At 37.0% G+C, this 18,225-nt stretch overlaps 1 protein-coding gene across 2 annotated transcripts in view; it reads left to right on the top strand.

The window, feature by feature from the left end:
- Positions 1–1,928: 1,928 nt before the first annotated feature.
- The window catches only part of LOC114496240 (guanylate-binding protein 6-like), a 58,591-nt gene continuing 42,294 nt past the window's right edge, over positions 1,929–18,225 (top strand). For both annotated transcript variants that reach the window (XM_036026385.1, XM_028511525.2), the window contains exons 1-8: positions 1,929–2,174; positions 7,291–7,494; positions 8,287–8,414; positions 11,591–11,700; positions 11,898–12,094; positions 15,133–15,378; positions 17,017–17,297; positions 17,605–17,817. In XM_036026385.1, the coding sequence (XP_035882278.1) occupies positions 7,305–7,494; positions 8,287–8,414; positions 11,591–11,700; positions 11,898–12,094; positions 15,133–15,378; positions 17,017–17,297; positions 17,605–17,817 (1,365 nt within the window). In that variant the 5' untranslated portion in view covers positions 1,929–2,174; positions 7,291–7,304. The remainder of the gene's footprint in view (positions 2,175–7,290; positions 7,495–8,286; positions 8,415–11,590; positions 11,701–11,897; positions 12,095–15,132; positions 15,379–17,016; positions 17,298–17,604; positions 17,818–18,225) is intronic.

The raw sequence follows: 18,225 nt of genomic DNA, 5'->3' as shown, positions 1-18,225 counted from the left end.
AGGCGTGTGCCCTGACCAGGAATCAAACTGGTGACCTTTTGGTTTGTGGGACTATGCCCAACCCACTGAGTCACACCAGTCTGGAACAGAAGGGAGTCATTCTTTAACATCCAACAGGAATGAGACCTTTTCCGTCAAGCCATCTATAACCCTTCCTAATACTTAACTGTTGCTTTTGTAGACACAGGCACTTTTTTGAAATATCATTTTTAACACTCATCACTTATTGCTTTATTTTGTATTTCCTTCCTTCAAGGTATAGATTGCCAAGGGTGAGAACCTTACTCCGTTCATCTTTCAATATGCAAAGGCAATGGTCCGCACAGTTATGTTACATATGCCAGTGAAAGCTGCCACTATGTTTTGCAGGAAAAATATTACTGTCAGGATGGGCGGGGTAGGACAAGTGGGAATCTAGTTACAATTAGTATTTTGGATTACAAATATGGCCACTGTTTGGACTACAAGTAATATGGCAACTGAACTCTGACCCAGAAGAGGTGACTGACATCAGACCAGGGGCCACCAATGCTAAGTTGCTTCTTTGTTCACCAAGAACCAAACCTTGGCTCCCACACGAAGTCAAGCCATATAAAACTCCCAGCCTTTCCCTTCTCCCGCAAGGTGTTTTCTTAGCCCTTTCTCTGGGTGGGGGAAAACGTCGCCTGGGAGCACAAACTTTCAAAATAAAGCTCATCTGCTTGTTTCTATGGCTAATTGGCTGTTTATTTCCTTGGTGGGGTCTAAGAAGACCTTACAATTACCACTGCCCAAATTAAAAATACCAAACAAAGGTAAGTTATAAAGAGTGACCAACTAATATCACACCATAGAATATGTTATAACACTGAAAAGAAGAGGTCCAGGATAGAAACTCATATTAAAAGACAAACACTCCCGTAAGAATATGGTTGGTAGTGTTATGCAACATATTAAATGGAATAAATGGATTTCAATTTTTAATGTATTTAATAGCTTTCCTGGAACAAGTTTTTCGTTTTAGTAATCTATTTTTGATAACGCTATAAAAATGAATCTAACATCTAGCTGTCGCTACTTTGTTTTTACCATGTTGTCAAACAACCAATTTCAACCAAACATTTTGATGAAAGTGGAAATAACACTTTAATGTCTTTGAAACCAACTCAGAATATTCTAGGCAGAGAAAAATAGGCAGGCAATGAAACTAACCCCAAACTGTTCCCAGAACATAACTACTACCTATATCCATCCAGAAACAACAGGTGTTACAAAAGTCTAATTTAATTATGTAATTTTCTTCAGTAATTTAATACAGTGGAATCCCTTAGAATTACATAGGTTTTGTTTCTGAATTTTATTTATACTAAAATTCAAATATGTGGTAATGAAGCTCATTAGAAGACAAAACCAGAAAACAGAGACAATATTTGTGGCACTTGTCAACTTTTAAAAATTTGTTGACGGTTATTTCTTTGCTCATGTTGAATGTTCCCTTTTGAGTTTGCATTTTTATATTATTTTATTTAAAGCAAACACTCAAAATATAAACTCAGGACCACTATTATCCCCCATAGAGCCACCACAAAGAAAGTAAGTGGAAGAATTTACTACAAAATAATAGTGATTATCTCTTGACTGGAAAAGTAAGAGTTTTGTGCACACAATTATCATTGATTAAAAAGGACGAATTACTAACAAGAGTTAAAAATATCTAGAAATGAAAAGGGAGTCTAAGCATAAAATTAAAACAATAATTACAACAAAATCCTTATTGCTTTTCAGAAAGTACTCATGACAGGCTCTTGACCTCTGTCAGCCTGCTGTTATAGGCTCACTTTCTTCCCTGCTAATCTGTGTTCTGTGTAGAGTTAAGGAAAGCAAACCACATGAGGAATGGTACCCCGGCTGGGATTCTGAAGCTTTGCCTCCTCCCTGGCCCTTTGCATGCCTTTCAGTGGAAGGAGGGAGGGGATGAAAACCCAACAGTTAACTTTACAGGAAAGGGTGTATCCTTTCGATTTCGGTTCTATACTTCCCGACCTGACACAAAACTGCTTGCCTGCAATCTCTGGCTCTAATTTCCATCTATAAAAGAGAACAGCGGGTACCGGGAGGAATCAGAAGCTGGAGACGTCGCAAGGGGAGAGCGAGGACAGTTGAGACCTTGATCCTGTTTGCAGTGTCGGAGACACGTAAGTTTGCCCCTAGACCTTATCTTCTGTGCACAAGTTCGGTAACTAACAACAGCACGTGCTTCAACAAATATCCCACCCCAAGGGTGCAGGTTCCGCACCGCAGTCCAGGAGGCAGCTGGCAGGTGGTGGGGGACGGAGGAGGTGTAACCCGCGGGACTAGATGCTCTGGGAAGCTCAGTGTTTCAGTTTGGATCCTAGGCTGCTGAAAGGCGACAGCGGGCACACTTTGTCCCTGGGATGTGCTGCTTCTTCTTGGGTGTCCACACAGGGCTGCACAAAGAGCCCTACATGGGTGAAGGCGGAGAGTATCCTACATCACTTCCTTGACGGGGCTGAACTCCTTTCTGTGGCTGAGGAACAAAACCTGGCCTCCCCCTCAGAGAGGCACTGGTTAGAGGCCCTTCCTCCATCTCCCTCCTCCCCACCTCAGATATTTCTTTTTTAGGACAGTGGAAAACAGAGAGAAAAAATGATCCTCAACAGACAGTTAAATATTAAAATATTCTTTGTTGTATTAACCATTTTTCATATTCCAAGGATTCTATAAAGTGGTATTCAGATGAAATTAATTCATTCTGAAGTATTTTAATCAACTGTTAAAAATAACTGTAAGGTCTAAACCTTTTTTAATCCTGCAGTTTCCAAATGTGTGGTCCCTACCAAACAAATTACCTCAATTACTTCTGTTTTTGGGTTCAGTTGTTTCTGTTTCGTTTGCAAAAATAACAATATTTCTCAGTTTGTTTTAACTTGTACACACTAGCAACAGAAGAGTGGGAGGAGGAAAGGGAGCAAGCAGGGGTGGGAAACAACTGGGAGCTTGTGCTTGGACAAGCTGACCTGAGGAGCCTGGGGCAGAAATGCTCACTTATCAACATTCTTTTGCATGCAGTTTGGTCTTGAGCTTAAACCCCTCAACTTCCGACTCAAAATGGTCTCTGAGGAATGCAGTGGTAAGGGCACCTGTAGCCTCATTGTCTGGGCTGCAGGCTTCAGCTGTGGCTTTAGTTCTGGGAAAGCCCAGCTTCTCCATTTGGAGCAGAGGTAGCTGTGAGGTGACATCCTCGCAGCATGGCACATAACCAGGGCAGCTGCAAGTGGAGTGGAACAGACAGATGCATGGAGAAATGAGAAATCAGGGTCTTCTGACTCTTTAAGGGGGGATGTTAGAGGCAGTTCCATTATCCATGAGCTCAGTGTTCCTAATTATAAGTTGCATAGGTTAGACTTATCACTGGTTCTCAACCTTGGCTCCACATTACATTAGATTTGCCCCCCATATTTGTACCATTATCACTGTCATTATTATTATTAATTATTATTAAATCAAGAGTAGGCTTAGCTAAGAGAGCTCTGCCTGCCTTTATTTGTTGGATGGAGACGGAAAAAAAAGAGCCAGAATGAAATGGGCTGTCTAAAGATTTTTACCTCATTCCCACCCCCAGTCTCACTCTTATAAGCTGGAAAGTAAGCATGTTATCTCTGGGTGTTGGCTGAGTCACTGCTCAGGCTGGAGCTTGCTCCTGGGGCAGCTTCTTTCATAGTATGTTCTGAAAATTGGGAAATGCCAGCTTCTCAGCACTTCCTGGAAAATGAGTAGTTCTTTCTTCTCTCTAATGAAATCCTATGACAGCTGTGTTCAGGAGTTTACAGGCCCACTGGAGGGTAGAGTTTGCTTTGGGTCTTTTCACATGGATATTTTTAAAAATGTATTTTTAAATTAGAGTTAACATAATATGTTATCTTTAGTTGGTGTACCTCTCTGGCACTATACAGAGTTATTCCCATATTATTGACTATATTCCCTATGCTGTACTTTACATCCCTATGACTATTTTTTATAATTGGAACTTTGTACTTTTTAACCTCCTTCACCTTATTTGTGCATCTCACAGCCCCTCCCATCTGATAATCAGCAGTTTGTCTCTGCATCTATGAGTTTATTTTGTTTATTTATTTTGGTTTTTAGATTCCATTTAATACCATAGTGATTTCATGTGGTATTTGATCTTCTCTGACATACTTCACTTAGCATAATACCTTCTAGGTATATTCATGCTGTTGCAAATGGCAAGATTTCATTTTTTAAAACATTTTATTTGTTTTTAGAGAGGAGAAGGGGGGAGAAAGGGAGAGAGAGAAAAATCAATGTGTGGTTGCCTCTCACCCCCTGCCCCCACACTGGGGACCTGACCTGCAACCCAGGCTTGGACTCTGACTGGGAATTGAACTGGCAACCCTTTGGTTCACAGTTTGGCACTCAATCCACTGAGTCATACCAACCAGGATAAGATTTCATTTCTTATGGCTATGGAATATGCTAATATTCCATTGTATATATGTACCATGTTTTCTTTATCCATTTGTATATCGTTGAACACTTAAACTGCTTCCATATCTAGACTATTGTAATTAATGCTGCAATGAACGTAGGAGTGAATGTATCATTTTGGTTTTTTATTTTTCAATTAAAGTTTACATTCACTATACTTCTGTATTAGTTACAGATGTGTAGCATAGTGGTTAGTGCATACGTCTTTTTGAATTTGCACTTCTGAGTTCTTTAGATAAATACCTAGAAGTAGGACTGCTGAGTCACATGGTAGTTCTACTTTTAATATTGTAAGGAATCTCCATACTGTTTTCCACAGTGGCTGTACCTGTTTACAGTCACACCAGAGGTGCACAAGGGTTCATTTTCCTCCATATCCTTGCCAAGATTTAGCCTTCATTGTCTTTTTGATGGTAGCCATTCTGACAGGTGTGAGGTGATAGCTCATTGTGGTTTTTATTTGCATTTCCCTGATGACTAGCAATGATAAGCATCATTCCATGTATCTATTGGCCATATCAATAGTTTCTCTGGAAAAATGTTTACTCAGACCCTAGGACCATTGTTTAATTGGATTATTTGGTTTTTGATATTGAGTTGCATGAGTTCTTTATATATTTTGGATATCAACCCCTTACCAGATATATTATTTGCAAATATCTTCTCCCATTTAGTAGGTTGCCTTTTTGTTCTGTTGATGGTTTTCTTTGTGGTGTAAAAACTTTTTAGTTTGATCTAGTCCCATTTGTTTATTCAACCTTTTTGTTGTCTTTACCTTAGGAGAAATGTTCTCCCCAAATATTGCTAAAATCAGTTTCAAAGAGTTTATTGCGTATGTATTCTTCTAGTAGTTTTATGGTTTCAGGACTTACTTTAAGAATTTAATCTATTTTGAGTTTATCTTTCATATGGTATAGTAAAGTGTTCTGATTTCATTTTTTGTATGTATCTGTCCACTTTCCAAACACCACTTATTGAAAAAAGTTTATCCCATTGTATATTCTTGACTCTTTTGTCATAGATGAGTCAAACATATAAGTGTGGGGTTACTTCTGGGTTCTTCATATAATCTATGTATCTGTTTTTATGCTAGTTCCATACTGTTTGATTACTACTTCCTTGTAGTATAGTTTAAAATTAAACAGCATGATACCTCTAACTTTGTGTTTCTTTCTCAAGACAGCTTTGGCAATTCAGAGTCTTTGTGATTCCATACAAATTTTAGGAATATTTCATCTAGTTAGGTGAAAAATACCATTGGTATTTTGATAAGAATTGCATTGAATCTGTAGATTGCTTTGGTCATATGGTCATTTTAGCAATATTAATTCTTCCAGCCTATGAGCACTGTATGTCCTTCAAATTATTTGTATACTCTTCAATTTCTGTCATCAATGTCTTATAGTTTTCAGAGTACAGGTCTTTTATTTCTTTGTTTAAATTTTTTCCTAGGTATTTTACTTTTTCCGATGCAATTATAAATGGAATTGTTTTCTTAATTTCTCTTTTTTAAAAAAGATTTTATTTATTTCTTTTTAAGGAGGGAAGGGAGGGAGATAGAGAGAGAGAGAGAGAGAGAGAGAGAAACATCAATGTGCGGTTGCTGGGGGTTATGGCCTGCAACCCAGGAATGTACCCTGGCTGGGAATCGAACCTGGGACACTTTGGTTCCCAGCCCACGCTCAGTCCACTGAGCTATACCAGCCAGGGCTTTTAATTTTTCTTTCTGATTGCTTGTTATTGTTATATAAAATGCGATTGATTTCAGAATATTAACTTTGTATCCTGCTACTTACTGAATTAATTAATTAATGTTAATAGTTTTTTGTGGAATCTTTAAGTTTTCCTATATATTGTATCAAGTCATCTGCATATAGGACAACATGGGTATTTTTGAACACTGACATAGAGGGTAAAGAATTCAGAGGTACTCTTGTTATTGCTAACTGAATTTCATTAATATATACATTTTATTGGCTTTAAATATACATCTTCTTTATTTTGATGCACATTTCTATTTTGAAAAACAAAAATGATCTCCCAGTGACTCAATTTTGTTTCAAAAGGAATGATTTTTATACTTTGTGGCCAAAAGGATTTTGATGATTTCTCACAAAAGAAAAAAATCAAAAGCTATTTCCCTTCTGGAAACCCAAATTCATTCAGCCTCTTGAATATCATAGATGATTCTATAGATACTACATTTCATTGACCTGTCATATGTCAAACCGAATTGTCAATTTAAAATATCAGATTTTGATGAATACTAGTCATACTCATTATTAGTTGAGTAGCTGTTCCCAACTACTAAGACAGAAGAGATGCATGAAATCTCTGGCTAAAAAATCATGGCTTATGTTTCTGGGGTCATCCTAATGCCAGGTCCTCCCTCAGCATCAGCCTCATTGCCCCCTATGCAGCTGGTTAAGTCTTAAGTTTGGTGACAGGATGTTCTCATAAGGTGACGGCTTTGCTTCTCAGTGAGGATGACCCTCACATTGGGTAGGCCCACTCCAGTGCATTATAAGAATTGGCCGCCCAGAGCCAACAACAACATTCAATCTGAGGTCCTTATGGCATTGGGAGCAGTTTGGCCCTTGCAGAGAGTCACTGTAAGGGCAGAACCAAAAATCGATGAATTTTTCATTGTGGGGCTTAGCCGATGCTTACTGTGACAGGAACAAAGCAGAAAACTCACACAGCCTAAGGTGATGGATGCTTTGTATAATGCCTCATGGAGAGTAACAGTATAATCTCTTTTCAACTGGGATGTTCTCCCAGGTTGGCAGGTTGCCATGGCATCTGGACCCAACATGAGAGCCCCCATTTGTCTGGTAGAAAACATCAATGAGCAGCTATCAGTGAATCAGGAAGCTCTACAGATTCTTGAGCAGATTTCTCAGCCAGTGGTGGTCGTGGCCATTGTGGGACTGTATCGCACAGGCAAATCCTACTTGATGAACTGTCTTGCAGGACAGAACCATGGTGAGTGCTGTCCTCTGGCAGGGGACATGTTTATGACTCCGTATCACCGTTTATTAGTTTTCTTTTCCGATTGTGCAAAGAGAGGGCTGAACTACTCTTGATAAACCAATCTTCTAATTCTCACCACTAAATTATAACCTTATTGTATTTTGTTACCATATTCTTTGTTTTATTCAGTTAAGGAAAATCTCTCCTACTAATGTGCAGATTCCTACCTTATTCTACCTGTGCAAGCACTGTAATCTTTCAGTTGTGTCTCTTCTCTTTCATGACACATTTTGCTTTCTCTATGGAATATTCCCGTCAACATATAAAGATGTTTGAGTATCTATCATGATGTTAAAATTTTATGTGAGTGCACATTCCACTGTGGCCACTATCTTCCACCAGCCAGCCACCATTTTTTAAAATCACTTTGGACAAAATATCATCTCAATTTCTTTTTTTCCTTCTGTTGTTTTTTCTTTAGCTGCCTCTTTTGTCCACTGCTATCTGGTTTGGACTTGACCATTTTTTAAAGTGCTTTTATTATGGTTATCAGATACCTCCATTATTTCTGGTTCGTGGATGCCTCTTGCCTCCATCTTGAGCACTTGCTGGGTATCATTCTCACAGTTAACATTCATTTTCTCCTTGAAGTAGATGACACACACAGTAGGGCATTTTTACAAAACAGAGAAAGCACCATCCTATATTCTCAAGTTCTTACATTCCAACAAGTTTGACTTTGCAATGCTTTGGCTGCTTAGATTATCTGTTGTCACTGTGTGTTGGGTCTCTCCTTCCATTTAGGTTTCCCTCTGGGCTCTACGGTGCAGTCAAAAACCAAGGGCATCTGGATGTGGTGTGTGCCCCACCCCTCCAAGCCTAACCACACTCTGGTCCTTCTGGATACCGAGGGCCTGGGTGATGTGGAAAAGGTAAGGCAGAAAGTCACAGATAAATTGTTTTTAATCTGGATATTGTCATAATGAACTCTTTAATTTAACTGCTTCATCTGTATGTGGAACCTCAAAATCCAACTGTATGTCAGGCAAATTGTTGTTTGTTTGAATCTTTCTTCTAGGTAAGGTGTCATGGTACACTGAGTAAAATTTTATTTCTTGGCATTTAGTGGATAATTTGATTCAATTTAATAAATAATTACTGAGTACCATATTCTCAGGTCTCTAGATTAGTACTGTAGGTACTAGTGACCAAAGTAAAAGTCTTTCTCTCAAAGCATCTACAGTCCTATGGTGAAGTCTGTCAAGTATTCACAGAACATTCTGGAAGACTTTGAGACACCTCTTGATGCATTAATCCTATGAAAGCAGGTATTTTTCTACAACACCATTTTAAGATGGGTTTTTGATATTGTAGTTTTATACTAATTGGTAAAATGAATTATTTCTCCTTTTCTGCTTTAGTTTGAGACTTTTTGGAAATAGTATCTAAATTTCTACAGCTCTCTAAATCTACCCAAAGAAGAGTTAGAAATTTTGTGTTTATTTTTAGATATCAAACAGTGGTCTGGTTGTCTAAATAAACTATTGTTTGTCATATGTGTAATTATGTAATTAATTGTAATTATTATGATTAATTACAATGTAATTATTATTATTTTTAAATGTCTTTTAAATTTATTTTTATTTTTAAATTATATTTTATTGATTTTGTTATTATAGTTGTTCTGATTTTTCCCTTTTTGCCCCATGTCTGACTAGCACGCTGTACTTCCTCAGGCCATTCCTCCACCATTGTTCATGTCCGTGGGTCATAAGTATAAGTTCTTTGACTACTCCCTTTCCTATACTGAACTTTACATCCCCATGGCTATTCTGTAACTACCTATTTGTACTTCTTAATCCCCTCACCTCTTCACCCATTCCCCGACACCTCTCATCTAAAACCTCACAATATCCATGATTCTGTTTCTGTTCTTCTTATTTGCTTTGTTTTTTAGATTCTATTGTTGATAGGTATGTATTTATTGCCATTTTATTATTCATGATTTTGATTTTCTTTTACTTACATAAGTCCCTTTAACACTTAGTATAATAATAGTTTGGTGATGATGAATTCCTTTAGTATTGTCTGGGAAGCTCTTTATCTGTCCTTCAATTCTAAATGGTAACTTTGCTGGGTGGAGCAGTCTTAGCTGTAGGTCCCTGCTATGCATCACTTTGACTGTTTCTTGCCAATCCTTTCTTGCCAGCAAAGTTTCTTTTGAGAAATCAGCTGACAGTTTTATGGGAACTCCCCTGTAGGTAACTAACTGCTTTTCTCTTGCTGTTTTTAAGATTCTCTCTATACTTTTAAACTTCAGTATTTTAATTATGATGTGTCTTGCTGTCAGCCTCTTTGCATCCATCTTGTTTGGGACTCTCTGTGCTTCCTGGAATTGCATGTCTATTTCCTTCACCAAACTAAGAGTTTTCTTTCATTATTTTTTTCAAATATTTTCAATTTCTTGTTCTTTCTCTTTTCCATCTGACACCCCTATGATGTGAATATTGGAATTCTTGAAGTTGTCCCAGAGGCTGCTTATAATATCCTCATTTTTTTCATTCTTTTTTCTTCTTCTTATTCTGATTGCTTGTTTTTGCTTCCTAATGTTCCAGATCATTGATTTGATTTTCAGCTTCTTCCACTCTACTATTTCTCTGTAAATTATTCTTTATTTTAAGTAGTGTAAACTTCATTTCTAACTACATCTTTTTCATGCTGTTGAGGTCCTCACTAAGTTCCTTGAGCATCCTTAGACCAGTATTTTTTTTTCATAAATTACTTTATTGTTGTTCAATTACAGTTGTCTGCATTTTCTCCCCACTACTCCCCCTCACCCCCTCCAAACTTCCCCCCTCCCTTGCTTCCACCCTCCCCCTTGGTTTTATCTATGTGTCCTTTATAGTAGTTCCTGAAAACACTTCTCCCCACAGTCCCCTCCCCCTCCTCTCTGGCTATTGTTAGATTGTTCTTAATTTCAATGTCTCTGGTTATATTTTGTTTGCTTTCTTCTTTTGTTGATTATGGTTTTAAATTGAAATTTGGGAAGATAAACTAACAAATTGATGTTCCCTTCTAAAAATTTCTTATTGCATTTTCTAGATATTTTTAACTTTGCTAATGAACCAATTTAGACACCGTTTATAATAGAAAAAACTCTGTATTATGTCATTATTTACACACTGTTATATTTTATACAAACAAATTAGCCCAGCCTTTAAGATCCTTCATGTGGTTTCAGTAGACTCACTGTGCACCCTTAACTTCTTGCCTACCCTGTGTTCCAGCCAAATCAAGTAACTCTATTAAAAAGACCCCTGGATTCTGCCATGTTTACTTTTGCTTCTTAGGGTCTTTCTATCTGCAGGTTAACCTTCATTTCTTCAGATTCACATTCTACCAAGTCTTTAATTTTCAGCCAAGATGCTGAGAAAGGCTTCAGGTTATATACAAGTCTCCAATTTTCAGATCTTAGTTCTTCCTTGAAGAACTTGTAAATTTTAATTTAATATTGTAGCTATAGGTTCTAGTGCTTATATACATTATTAAGATGTAATTCCTTACAGATATTATCTTTGTTGCATTCATTGTTATAGATGTGCATCACAGCTTTGAAACAGTCATCTAGAAAATAATATTTTTCATTTTAAACTGCTTTTAAATTTAACAACAGTGGAAATATTCAGTAGTTTCCCATAAACATTTGTTGATAATCTCCCCAGTTGTGTTACTTATGGTATATTTTATATAGCCCATGACCAACAAATATATTTAGAACGAATATGTGCTAGCTAACACCCTTCATTAAACCTAATTGTACAATAGGTACAGCACTAGGTTTTTCTATGTTATTTTATTTCATCCAATTAAATAAAAAGAAAGTCAAGAAAGTCCTGTATGATATAATCCTTTATCTATGAAAAAAATTACAGTCACAAGAAATGCCATTGTAATCGTCAAACCTGATATCTGCATCTATGTCTGTTTTCAAACTTCTTTGTGTGGTGAGTATGTTAGCTGGAATAAAAATGAAAGACTGGTAGAATTAGTGTCTGAATGAATTTCCACATGTAAACTCCTAGCTGTCTGGCCCTAATGTCCTTCCTAGGGTGATCCTAAGAATGACTTGTGGATCTTTGCCTTGGCCGTGCTTCTGAGCAGCGTGTTCATCTACAACAGCATGGGCACCATCAACCACCAGGCCCTGGAGCAGCTGCAGTATCCTTCCAGGGACCACACCACCATGGGTCCTGGGGTCTGTGGGAATGGAGATCCAGTCAGCTTCTTCCCTTTCACTTAGTTGCCTTTGGTGGACCAGCAGGAACCAGAGCAAAAGAGTTTTACCATATATGTTTTCTTTTAGAGGAATGTGGGAATTGTGGGTAGGGAGTTTCTTTTTCTTAACCAGGTGCTAGTTATGTGACAGAGCTGACAGAACTCATCAGGGCAAAGTCCTCCCCTACACCAGATGGAGTAGACAATTCCATGGAGTTTGTGAGTTTCTTTCCAGACTTTGTCTGGACTGTACGGGATTTCACCCTGGAGCTGAAGTTAAACGATCACCCCATTACAGAAGATGAGTACCTGGAGAATGCCTTGAAGCTGATTCCAGGTGAGAGAGCATGACTGGACAGTGGATGGTCCAGTACAGAGTGGGGGGGTGCTAAACACTGTCTGTCATCTCTGGAGTTGCATTTGTGTTTTAGACTAGATGAAATCTGTAGAAATGGTGGCTGGGAGATGGGTTGAAAGGCCCTAGGGATTGGAGCTTAAGTTCACTTAAGAAAAGTAGAGCCTATAGTAAACTTATAGTAAAATTATTCACAGTCAATTTGTTCTTTACACAATTTTTTATTTAGCATCTGATTCTAACTTTAGCTCCTGCTTTCCCCTTGAGAAAAACAACTGATTAGATAGTTAGATACAAAATTGCAAGGAAAAGTCTGTCAAATGAAAAAACAATCTTTCACATAAGTAAACATTATTCTTCTAAAATAGGCATGTAACTTTCTAATGTCTTTATATATTGTCTATAAAAATGATTTTATGTTCTAATAAACCTGAAGAAGTATATTTTGTGTTTTCAATCTATGCATTTTTGAATTTTTGGTAACTATCAGAAAATACATTTTAATTTATACATCTTAGCATTTTTCCTTTTAAAAATAAATTAATTTTTCAAATAAATTTACATTCAACATTATTTTTGTATTATTTTTAAGTTTATAACATAATGGCTAGATATCACATACTTTACAAAGTAATCCTCTTAATTTTTCTAGTACCTTGCATCATACGCAGTTATTACAATATTTTTAACTGCATTCCCTATGCCATACTTTACATCCTCATGACTGTTTTAACTACCAATTTGTGTTTGTTAATCTCTTTATCTTTTTCACCCAGCCCTCCAAAATTCCTTTCCTCTGTCAGCCATCAGTCTGTTTTCTGTATCTGTGAATCTGTTTCTATTTTGTTTGTTTATTTTGTTCATTGAATTCGACATAGAAGTTAAATCATATGAGATTTGTCTTTCTCTAATGTATTTCTCTGAGCATAATATCCTCTAGGTTGTCCACACTGTCACAAATGGTAAGAGTTCACTCTTATGGTTACATACTATTCCATTGTTTATATGTACCATATTGTCTTTATCTACTTGTCTATTTTGGGGCATTTCCATGTCTTGGCTATTATAAATAACACTTCAATGAACATAGCAGTACATATATATTCTTTCAAATTACTATTTTAGATTTGTTCGGATATATAACCAGAAATGAAGTTGCAGTGCCATAAAATAGTTTTATTTTTAATTTTTGGAGGAACCTGCTTGCTGTTTTCTGTACTGGCTGCACAAGTCTGTATTGCCATCAACAGTGTACTATGGTTCCCTTTTCTCCACATCCTCACCAATATTTGTTGTTTGTTGTTTTATTGATAAGAGCCATTTGGACAGGTGTGAAGTGGTATCTTATTGTGGCTTTAATTTGCATTTCCCTGTTGATTAGTGATGTTGAGCATGTTTGTATAAGTCTTTTGGCCATCTGTATGTCCTCTTTGGAGAACCATCTATTCTGGTTCTCTGCTCACTTTTTAATTTTTTTTTATGCTGACTTGTGTGAATTTTTTATATATTTGGGATATTAATCCCTCATTGGTTGTATTTTGACCAATATGTTTATCCACTCAATAGGTATGTTTTTATTTTGTTTATGGTTTTCTTTTCTGTGCAAAAAGAATTTAATTTGATGTAGCCTCATTTGTTTATTTTATGTTCTTGTTTTCATTGCTGGTAGAGATATATCAGAAAAAATGTCGCTAAAAGAAATGCCTGAGATTTTACTGCCTACGCTATCTTCTAGGAGTTTTATAGTTTTGAGTCTTAACAGTTAAGTCTTTAATCCATTTTGAGTTTATTCTTGTATATGAAATAAGATGGTGTAGTTTCATTTTTACATGTATTTGTCCAATTTTTCCAACACCATTTATTGAATAAGCTTCTTTACCCCATTGTATGTTATTTTGCCTCCTTTGGCATATGTTAATTGATCAGATTAGTATGGGTTTTTTGGGGGGCTCTCCATTCTGTTCTATTGATCTATGTGTCTGTTTTTATTCCAGCACCATGTAATTTGATTACTACAGGATTGTAGTATATTTTGGTATCAGGTGGCATGATTCCTCCAACCTTGTTCTTTTTCAGGATTTCTGTGGCTATTTGGGATCTTTTTGGTTCCATATACATTTTTGGACCATTTATTCTTGTACTGTGACAAACACCATTGGTATTTTGATGGAGGTGGCATTGAATCTATAGTTTGCTTTGGGAAATATGGACATTTTTACAGTTATTTTTTCTATTTATACTACAGGTTTTTTCAATTCCCACATATTTATCCATGCTATGATTTCAATAATAATAAATAATTTTAATGGGTATATATGTATGTGATGAAACCTTGAAAGAAATATCAGTTCTGATTTATTCATTTTTTTCCTCATGCTTCTATTTTTGCTTTCTCAAAAAGTGAGAAATTGGCTAGGCAGAAGAGCAGCACTGTCAAACCAATACAGTTCTTTATTTTTAATACTTTAGAGATTAGTGGTGACATATTTAAATTACATTTTAGTTATATTTACTCTTCAGAGGTTTTGGTTTAAAAAAAGCTAGTGGTGTACACATTATTTTTTGGCATCTAAGCAGTATTCCTTAAATAATCTGGCTGCTATTGCTACTATTTTTTCATTGTCTTGTTTGTTGCTCTTCATTTTGGTCCCACAGCTCCATTTCCACACAGAATTGAGCAAATTTACATTTGACTTATTTTTCCATTAGTCATTCATCTATTAATCAACATAGAAAACACAGTGTTCTAACATTTTAGGTCTGATAGCAGCAATAGATATTTTACCATGTTTGATATATTCTAAAATTTCTCCCCAGAGTTGTATCATTGGTAAACTTGATGTTAACGAAGCATTGAATATCTATGTGCTAAAGGAGATATAAACTGAAGCTATACACATAGACTATGGCAAAGATACAAAAATCTGCCATAATAATTTTTAGGTCTCTTGTCCTCACTCAGACTGTTTCTACTGTAATCTCTGTTTGTTTATTTTTTTGTTTTGTTGGTTTGTCTTCAGGCAGGAACCCCAAAGCTCAAATATCCAATCTCCCCAGAGAGTGCATCCGTCATTTCTTTCCAAAAAGAAAGTGTTTTGTCTTTGACCGACCTATCTATGACAAACAGCTCTTAGCAAATATTGAGAATGTTGCAGAACACCAACTGAATCCTCAATTCCGGGAACAAACAAACAATTTCTGTTCTTACATCCTCACCCAGTCAAGAACCAAAACCCTAAGAGAGGGAATCATGGTCACTGGGAAACGTGAGTCTCCTTTTCACATTCTGCGAAGTCTAATATTTGTTGAATATATATCATATGATGTCTTCTTCAGGATTTCTGTTTGATTTTATGTTGAATTATGGATTTACAGATATTTATACTTCATGAAAACAAGTGTATATTTATCACACATTTGAGGGTTTATTAATTCTTCTTCAAAATAACAGACATTATCAGTAATATCTACAACATACATACCTGTGAAAAAATCCTCTAGTGATAATAAATCACTAACTGGGTATCAAATAGAATATACTGTTTCCTCAAAGGAATTTCTTTATAATGAGTGTGATTTGCAAGGAGAATACAAAAGATATTTTGACAGTTTAGAACAGTCCAATAATGAATATTAGCTCATATATCTCTGAAAATTTACTGGAAACTTTAGAATTAGAAATAAATATAATCACATATACCCTGATCCATATGTCTACCTATGTAAACAATTTGCTTCTAAGATTGCTAATAAGATGTTATGTTTTCCAGATATCCTTTAGTATGTTAGATGAAGGTAGACATTGAAATTTTTTATCCTCAGATGAGGATATGTTTATTAATTTATAAGAGTGGAAATGAAAGAGAGAGAGAGGAACGTCGATGGGAGAGAGCCACATCGATCAGTTGCCTCCCATGTGTGCCATGACTGGGCATCAAATCTGCAACCTAGTATGTACCCAGCCTGGGAATCGAACTTAACAACTATTTGGTGCATGGGACAGTGCTCCAATGAAGTGAACCTCCTGGCTAGGGACACATGGAAATTTTTTAGTCTTGTGGCATGAAGAACCATGAGAGTTAAGAGTCAGTGGGACAATAGTGTTACCAGAAGAAATAGGTTCTTCTCTGGTGTTATGGGAAAAGAATTCCAGGGACCCTTGTGTAGGAAAAGTTCTAAGCCTTGGTGGCAAGATTTATTAAAGTGAAAGTGAAAGTAAACTCTCAGAGATACAGAGGGTAGGCAGTCTAGAGAGCAGCTACTTGCTTGAAGTCTTCATTAGCCTCCCTATATTTTGTGGGGTTTGGAAAAGAGCAGGCTTTCTTTCAAACTATGTGATCCCTTTCTTGAATTTTCCTGGGCTTGTGCTTGTGCCCTCCTCCTATCAAATCTATTTCCTGGCATTTTCCAGGCTGTGCCCTCAGGCTTGTACACACACCATTTTGGCTCCTGTTGCACATGTCTCATGGTTCTGCTTAGTCATTTGGTATCTACTGTGTATGCACTCAGTAAAAGGAATTCCCTCTATACCTTTTTCTCCCTCCTCTGTTATTCAGACAGACTTCCCTGGGGGACTAAAAAACTGTCTTTCCTGCCTACTTGGATGATTTTGTTTTGTTTGGCAAAATGATGTTACTCCAGTGTTGGTCACTCACCAGGGTGACTGTAAAGCCGTTTTTTCCTATTTAAAAAGGCTTAATCAGATATCTAGTTCCCTACGCTCCCTCCTCTCTTGTTAATATCTAACTAACAGCCTACTGTAATAGTGTAACAATGTAGAAGGAGACAATATATGTGTGTGTGCATGAGAGACAGGAACAGAAAGAGAAAAAGACTTTTAGAGATGTAGTCTCAGAAACTTGACCTTGTTGAGTGTTAACTTGATAAATTTCTTGGCTTATTAGGGCTGCAGACTCTGGTAGTGAGTTATGTGGATGCCATCAATAGTGGAGCAGTGCCTTGTCTGGAGAATGCAGTGACAACTCTGGCCCAGATTGAGAACTCAGTGGCCGTGCAGAAGGCAGCCGACCACTACAGTGAGCAGATGGCCCAGCAAGTGAGGTTCCCCACAGACACGCTCCAGGAACTGCTGGACCTGCATGCAGCCTGTGAGAGGGAAGCCATTGAGATCTTCATGGAGAAGTCCTTCAAGGATAAAAACCAGGAGTTCCAGAAGAAGCTTGTGGTACTTTGTCTTAGCACTTATTTACCCTTTGTGGCCATTCCTTTTGAAGAATGAAACCTATAAGTACTTTTGATGACCCATTCCTCCTCTCTCACTCATGGATCAAGTAGTTTTTTCCTGCCTCAAATGGAATTTTCAGGGTAGTGAGTAAATCAGATCTTGTAATTCCTGCTTTATTCCATGTCTCTCTTCAACAGAATGCTTTTCCCACGAGGACCAGAGCCAGACTTCCTTCTGCAGGGTTCTTTGTAATTTTATATCCTTAGTTCTTTTCTTCTGGTGACATCCCTCTATACTTCCCTTGCAGGAGATCATAAAGGATAAGAAGGATGATTTCATGCTGCAGAATGAAGAGGAATCTGTTAAGTACTGCCAGGCTAAACTTGATCAGCTTTCAGCGGCCCTCATGGAAAGTATTTCAGCAGGAACTTTCTCTGTTCCTGGGGGTCACAAGCTCTACTTGGAAACAAAGGAAAGGATTGAAGGGGACTATTGCAAAGTGCCCAGGAAAGGAGTGAAGGTGAGGAATATGCAAGCATGAGGATATTATGACTGTTTTAGTCCTTAAGTCCTATTAGTTGCCTTTTTTCTTAAGTAGAATAGAAATATTAAATCTTGAATGAGCGTGGATTTCCAAATTCTGCAACAGGCAGCACAGAAATTATTCATCTCTTCATTCAGCAACTTGACATTTAATGTGCCAAATGTTGATGATTTACAACTTCAAGTCAGACTCTTTGGCTTTAAAGCTGATCAAAAGTAAGAAAGGAAGTACATAGATAATTGTACATCACTATAATACTCATGAACCCGAGAAGGTTGGCTACATAGGTAATGGCAACATGTAATAATGTTAAAAAGCAATAATGATATTTATAGTGGAACTAATGTATAATGAACTGTTATTAGTATAAGCATAGTGTTAAGT

The sequence above is a fragment of the Phyllostomus discolor genome, chromosome 5 (genome assembly GCF_004126475.2).
Source record: "Phyllostomus discolor isolate MPI-MPIP mPhyDis1 chromosome 5, mPhyDis1.pri.v3, whole genome shotgun sequence".
In the NCBI taxonomy this organism is placed as follows: Eukaryota; Metazoa; Chordata; class Mammalia; order Chiroptera; family Phyllostomidae; genus Phyllostomus; species Phyllostomus discolor.
This window is presented reverse-complemented; position numbering and strand designations above follow the sequence as displayed.